Consider the following 7,516-nt stretch of genomic DNA (forward strand, 5'->3'; position numbering starts at 1 on the left):
CTGGCTCTAGTCTTAACCACCTCACAGAGCTTCTGGGAAGGCAGGAGTCAGATGCTGTACAAGTGTTGAAATAGGTTAAGAGCCTTACACAGATGCAGACGTAAGGCATCGTCCTTGGCATCCTAGTAACACTTACATGTAACAATGTCCCTTTTGTAGTGTAAACTTCGGCTTGAGAACAATCTATAGTCCTAGCCTATTTAACTTCTATAGGTTACTTTTTGTTACATTATGAAGTTTGATGCTAAGTACACTAACTTTTTTTTTTCCAGTTCAAAAGTAGTTGTTTTTTCGTTTAAATATGAAAACCTAAAGAATCTTTCACCAAGACTGTCCTAAATACACTCAGCTAAGGTGCAACTAAACATGGACATCTTCTCTGTAGAAAAACAGCTTTATTTGGAAGTGTTCATGTGCCTAGAAACTAAGTGAGGCAACAGAAGCCAATGTGTATTAGGGTACATACAGTATTTTATTTACTAATCAGAATTTTTATGTCTTCCTGTTACTGTTTCTCCTAATTAAATCAATCACATATTTTAAAAATATTATTTTCATGTGTTCTTGCTTTTCTTTTTCAGGAACAGTATGAATTCTGCTACAAAGTGGTACAAGATTTTATTGATATATTTTCTGATTATGCTAATTTCAAATGAAAACTCCTGCCTTAAAATATTTTTAATTTAATGGTCAGTATATTTTGTAAAAATCATGTTAATTTATTTCATAGTTGGCATTAATATCCTTCCTAATTTCTTTGTATATATTTTGTTATGCTTTAAAGGCCATTTGCAGTTATTAAATCTCAAATACCCCTTTTAAAAACTGGAATAATGTATAAGTTCAAATAATATCCCATAAAATATATATTTCTGCTAATCAGTAAAAATATTTTAATTTTTCATTAGATTCATATTGTATAATTTCACACATTCAGCACCTCTAACTGTTAGAAGTCTTAACATGCCAAGTGTGTTTATTTACACAATATACCAACCACAGCGTCGTTAAGAAACAGTCGAGGACTCAGAAATCAGTGGCAGGTGGGCTTCCCTGACACTGACTTCACAGCCCCGAGCAGCAGCAGGTTTTTGAAGGCAAACCTTTGGTGAAGATGCAGTGTAATAGGGGATGTTGCAGTCCTTAATCTCGACCCGTGTGGTTTATCTTTGCATTTAAAGATCAAAGGAGACTTTACAACCTGAGTCCAGGTCTAAAACACACTAGAGTAGTTGGTGACTATTATTAATACTTAGAAATGCATTTATTCAAGGCTGTGGCGTGCCGTCTTGGCTGGATGGGTGAGCTGGGAAGGCTGGAGGGCTGATGTGCCCACAGCTGTGGGTCCAGCAAAACCAGCCCTCAGAGTTTCTCTCCCACGATGCTTCGTGCTGTCCGTCTGTCTGGGTGTTTGACTCAGATGGTTCTCTGAGACTCGCGTGACAGAAAAACCACTTCCCATTCCAAAAGGTCAGGTAGAGCCGGACATCTCACGCTCACGGAAGCAAAGAGCGCCCGCCTGGTAGAAACAGAACAGCCACAGGCAATTTTGCGTTAAACTTCTTGAGAAGCATTTTGGTATTTGAAGGTCTCTTGTAAAAACCAAGACTGTAAGAAAAGAAATCTTGAAATCTAGATTTATACAGTTTTTAAGTCCCACTCCTCAATATTTAATAAAAGAAGAAGAGAAATCCTTAATCTGAAGGCTAACTTATTTTTGAATGGTTACTACTGAGACCTCTGGCACTGGATACTAATGATCCCAGAGCCAGATGGGATTGGCTTTTGGGACCAAAAAAAAGGGGAAAGGATGCATGTAGAAAGGTTTAATCTAACAGCGATCAGTCTGAGACATTCAGGTGCCTAGATGAGCACAATACCAAAAAGACATCTGGTCTACCTTTCTGAACACATTGGACATGCGCATTTGGGGGTACTTTTTTTGCTTTTTAAAAGAAATACGAGTCTAAAGGCCTTACTTGCCATTTCCACTGGTAACTGATTGCACCTTCCTATCGCCCTGTTTATCCCGTGTTCGTTTCTAGTGTTCATTTCATCCCAGGGTCGGTTAAGTCCCAATAGCAGGCCCAAGGCATCAAGCTTCCACCACACCTCCGAGCCCCGCCCACTGGCCGGAGGAGGCGCCCAGCTGACGGACAAAAGCACAACTTGCGAGCGCTGCCATCACCACCAGCTGCTGCCCTGGGCCACACACAGCTGGAGGTGCCCATCTCCCTTCTGGGCACACGAGCATGCATTTGGGCCGGGGAGGAAAACGGAGAGTGCTTTGCAAGACCCGCCAGGTGGTCCATTTGTTGTCATTGTTAAAATCCCAAGCCTGAAGCCCTTCTTTGACTACAGGGGAAGAGAAAAGACTGAGTGAGCACCGAAGCCTAGAAACAGAGCCGCTGTTTGGGGTGAAGGCAACATGGGGTCCAGAGTCAGGGCCGAGGTGCATGTCTTTGGGTCAGATTTAGGAACCTTTCGCCAGAATCCTGCAGGCCCCTTAATGGTCTAAGTGGCATCTCTCATCTTGAGATTAAGGCAGACCTCCTGGTGGTGCCGTCAGGAAAGCGCCCATGTGTGTTCCTCTGCTCCCTTGGCCCACCCCCGTGTCCACTGCACTTCGGCCCTCCTGGTTCGGAAAACATAGCAGAAGCCACGGTCCCTTGGGTTCAGGACCCCCTCTGCACTCAGGGCAGCACCTGCCTGAACAGGAGGCCCAGTAAGAGCAGCCTTCTGGCCTCTGACACCGCCTCCCAGTCCAACAGTCTTGGTGGGCACTCTGGGACTCGGTGTCCTGTCTGTCTGGCCCAGAAAGTTCTCTCTTCTCTCCCTTTGGTCAAAGAAGGTCCGTGTACATAACGAAACGGCGCCATGCTGGCGAAGCCGTCTCTCTCTGCTGCCTGCCTTTGCATTCAGACGCCAAATAGGGGTTAGGAGGCCACCATTCTGACCTCCATGCTTTACCAGTCACTGTGTGACTCGCTGTGCGGTTTTTCTCCACGTGCTATACGAGTGAAGAATGCACACCAGTGTTTTAAAAGGTATTTTTATGTGTTTTTAAAAACTTTTTAAAATGAGCCTGACACCTCTGTTTCAGCGTTCGGAGACATGCCCATGTTATTTTTAAAAATGTATGTGTAACTGAGACTTCAGTTTTGCTTACCTGAGTTGTGTTTAATTTATGTGCAATCTTTATAATATATGTATGTACTTCAGTTTCAACTACCATTTTTTTTCTTTTATTACATTTATAATTTGATCTTGCTCTGACTGTAATGCCAGTGGATGTCGCTGAAATCTTTGTATATGCAAATTGCAAGATCCAAAACATTCAGATACAAGGATAAATCTTTACTTTGACTCTCAGCCTGCGTCTCGTTCTTCACTGCAGTCTCCTCTTCCCATCCTTGTGCCTTAAATCCCTTTAGACAAGACATTCGTTAGGAGGTAAGCGCTGACTTATTATAAGATGATTTTACGGCTTCTAAAATTTAGCTCGGACACGGCATAAAGCAGCCCCCCTGGCAAGAGTGAGCGCGGTGGCCGGTGGGTGAGCCCAGTTCTCATCGTGCGTGAAGCATGGAGTCAAATAACTCGCCCTGCAGGGGGCGCACGTTCCCCCTGGAATCCGAACAGGGCTCTGCGCGCTGAGCGCTGGTTTCTCAGAATCTCAGAAGGGAGGATGGCAGCGAGCTCCAAGCCCACGGCCAGGTGGAATCAGGAAATCCTTCTAATGTTGCTTCTCCTCTTAAGTAGTAACTCCTGTGAGGCCCCCCACGCTTGACACGTCTTGTGTCGCTGGTGGTCCCAGCTCTCTCTCCGCCCTCCCCTGACCCACACACCAGCTTCCTCTTTCCCATACTCTGGGATTTAAACAGATGCTTTTTACTATTTGTTGTATTTATTTAATAAATAAATTTTATAAGCCTTGTTATAGTTGTTAAAATGAGTGATTTGAAAACCTCTTATTCTCCTCCCTCCACTCAATTCACCCCCCCCTTGCAAAAAAAAAAAAAAAACCCACCAGCAGTGACCGCTCTTTGCTCTACGTTGGGTTTAGCGTTGATTTTCCTTCTGGGTCTGTCCGTCTGCACGTCTGTCTATGTGGTAGATAAGGGAGCGCATCGCTTCCGCCCTCGGTGCGGTGGCTCCTTCCCCTGGGAGGCAGAAGCAGAGAGGTGAAAGCTGGGGCACCCCCGGAGGCGGCGGATGGGGAGGAGAGGTCGGAGGAGGGGCCGCGAAGGTGCACACGGGCATCCCAGCCTGCCAGGGACCAACCGGCCCAAGCCCACAGCCTCAGGAGGGTGCGAGGGGCCGAAAGGGGACAAACGCCAGGCCTGCCCCTGAGGAGCCCCTTGTCAGGTGGAGACGTACTGACGTGGCACCAGGTACTGGCAGGGTGGCCGGGCCGGGGGAGGTGAGTGCCCGGCTGGGGTTGGAGGGCACGGATTAGGGGTGTGCTGCTCAGCAGGCTCTGTGGCAGTACCCATGACTGGGTGGCTCTGGGGGAGAGTCCTCCCCGCCCCAGGATACAGTCCCGCCCCCCAAACCCAGGCTCTAGACACGAGACTAGCTCGGCAGCCAGGAGGGCCTCTGGCCTCCTCGGCCTGCGGCCTCCCCTCCTCCGACTCCCAGGTGGGGAGTTGTCACCCGGGTCACCAGCCCCTGGTCTCAAAAGATGGTGCCACCGAAGCAACACAGGGAGATGTGTTTGTTGTAAAGCTCAAACCAAACAGAAAGAGCGCATGTGAACTTGGCCCTTCACCCGACTCCTCTTCCCCGCCCCAATCCACTGATAACTTTGGGGTACGTCCTTCCAGACAGCTATCTGCAGATTTAGAGCGTACAGCTACGTAAACACACGGACTGTGGTTTGATGGTTTGTTTTTCAGAGCAGCAGGGTCAGACTCCTGGTATAGCATCAAATCCAGGATGACAAGACTGCCAAATCCACTTCGCGTTCCGGTGAGAGAGCCAGCACACTGCCAGCTGTCTCTCCCAAGGCGCCATCGGTGCTGAGATACGTCCTGACGCTGAAGAGGTTATCAGTGGAAACCTTGCATCTTAGAAAGACACAGCACACCGCCTGTGGGCTGTTGTGCGACTTGCCCTTTTGTCTAATGCTCTGTGTTAGCCTCTGGCTGTGTCAGCATGTGCGCAACTTCCTCGTCCTGTCTGAGGGCGCTTGGCATCCCCGGTGTAAACCACTGCAGGTGGACAGTGGTGGACGTCGGGCGGTTTCCCTCAGCCTGCGTTGCTACACTGCGGTGTTATGACGAATGTAGTTGTGCAAATGTGTTTGCTCTCACGTGCAAAGTTTCTCTAACAGAGAGCTTCCCAGAAGTGGAGTTCCTGGGTCAGAAAAATTGCCACCTCCAAAGGATGTCCCAACTCATCTGGCCACCTATGGTGCAGATGGTGGCCATCTCTCCACTGACCCTGGACAACAGCAAGCCTCTGAACTTTGTAAAACGGAGACGCAAAAAAATCTATCTTGCCTCATGCTTGCATTTGCCTGACTTCATGGCTGAGCGTGCTGTCACACGTTTGTTGTTCATGTTTCATCTGTGAATCACCAGTTCCTACTTTTTAATCCATGTTCCTAATTGTGTCATTTGACCTGTCCTCACTGATTTATTGTGATTCTTTTTAAAACATCGATACGACCCTTTGTTATTCCTGTTATAAATGTTTCCCTTCGATATTTTATAAAGGACAGTCATCGATGGCTATTTAGTGACCCTTGTCCAGGAAGCTTCAGGACTTGCCAGGCTGGAGGTGGGGCCGGTGAACGCAAGGCTGACTCCGGTATGACCCAGCCAACAAACATACAAAACCAGACCTTCACTCCGGGAAGCCGTCGTGTCGACGCCAGGAGGGGCTTCCCGGGAACGAGTCACGGGCCCTTTTCGTTCCTCTGTGAAGAGCGATATGGATGACCCCCCGGCTTACAGACCACTGGGTGCTCGGGTGCCCACGTGGTGCTCGTACCAGCAGGGAGGCTGCGACCAGGCCCAGGAGACGGCCTGGGCGCTGGGGGTCTGCACGGCGCCAGAACCAGGGTCCCTCGAGCTGTGGCTGCAGTGACGCTGCTGTGTCTGGGGAGATGATTTCAACAGCAATTATAGAGGAACTTTCTAGACAGCCCAGCAAATGGTAGGATCCCAGCCACAGTATCTTAAATCATTTTTCGTTAAGTAGCTAGAATTTGCTTTATGGTCCTGACATTTGCGACGTAATCTCTCCACAGCAATCCGGACACCTCACCCCCGTGCCCGGCAGCCGAGGCCTAAGTTCCTCGGTCTTGACTCTGTTTAGGGCTGAGGGTGGCCTCCCCTTCCTTCCTTCCTCCGCATCTCCCGGCAGTGATGAACTCCAGATGCCCAGACACCAAAAACCTTTCTCTGCCCCTGATGGCAAACTTCCCCGGGGAAAAACTGACCCCCCACGGGCTCCTACCCCAGGACTTGCCTGCAAGTTCTCTCCAGGATCTTGGTCACGTGAGGGTGGCTGGGAGCAACATGCACTGTCACTTGCTGACTGTGGCCCCGATCAAACCCCCACCCCTGGACTCCCTACTTCTGTCCAGACGAATTGGATGTGGCCAGGGTTGCAGGGGATCCCTATTCCCAAACATGAGGGCTAGTCCCGCGGGGCTGTGGGGGGCTGGCTGGTCAGGAGGGGGAGGAGCCGTCCAGCCGTGGAGCTGTGGACGGGGAGGCAGAGGCCAGCGAACCAGCCCTTGGCCCCGCCCCGGGCGGCCCCTTCTCCTTCTTGGTTTGGTCCTGTTTTCTTTTGTCCATCCTCCTTTTAATAAAAATACCGTGGGCTTTAAGATCATTTCATCTCAGACACCTCCTGCGTCTGGTCACCAGAGCAGAGGGACCGGTAAATCCATGGTCTGCCTTCCTGGATGGACACAGCTTAGTCCTAGGAGTGGAGAGGTCCAGGTTCCACTGGGCCACATTCTACCAAGAAGCACAGCAGGGCTCCGGGCCACAGAGCCGGGGACCAGCCCAGCCCAGCCCGGGAGATGGGAGTGCGAGTGAGCAAGGCTTTTGGAGGGAGTCTCACTGGCGCTGAGCTCAGGGCTGAGGGAACCGTCTTATGAAGCAGGAGGTGGGGAAAGTCCCAGGCAGAGAAGAGAGCAGGGTGTGTGGTGTGTGTGTGTGTCCATGTGTACGGGTGTATACGTGCCCGTGTATGTGTGCACGTCTGTGTCTGTGTGCCGGGGGGTACAGGGTTTTGCCGAAGGAAGGCAAGAATTGGCTGGTACAGAATTAGAGGAGAAAAGTCCAGGAGAGACTGGGGATAAGAAAGCCTGAAGATTAAAATGTAAAAATAGCTTCTGTTTACTGAGAACTTCCCGTCAGGGGGCTGCTCCTCACTTGGAATCAGGCTCAGAGAAGTCACCAAGCCACACAGCGCGTGGGTGAGCATTTATTTCTTGCACCCCCTTCTCAAACGCAGCCTGGCTGAATGGTTAATATTCCTGCCTGATGCTCCCCCA

The 7,516-nt window shown here is 49.7% G+C and overlaps 1 protein-coding gene across 5 annotated transcripts in view; it reads left to right on the top strand.

Annotated features, from left to right (window-relative positions):
* The window catches only part of PTPRE (protein tyrosine phosphatase receptor type E), a 147,404-nt gene extending 143,468 nt beyond the window's left edge, over positions 1 to 3,936 (top strand). For 4 of the 5 annotated variants that reach the window (XM_064488537.1, XM_031461988.2, XM_031461989.2 and 1 more), the window contains one exon: positions 582 to 3,936. In XM_064488537.1, coding sequence (XP_064344607.1) covers positions 582 to 656 — 75 coding nt within the window. In that variant the 3' untranslated portion in view covers positions 657 to 3,936. The remainder of the gene's footprint in view (positions 1 to 581) is intronic. The other variant, XM_064488535.1, reaches the window with a different exon arrangement.
* The last annotated feature ends 3,580 nt before the right edge of the window (positions 3,937 to 7,516 follow it).

This window comes from Camelus dromedarius, chromosome 8 (genome assembly GCF_036321535.1).
Source record: "Camelus dromedarius isolate mCamDro1 chromosome 8, mCamDro1.pat, whole genome shotgun sequence".
Lineage (NCBI taxonomy): Eukaryota > Metazoa > Chordata > Mammalia > Artiodactyla > Camelidae > Camelus > Camelus dromedarius.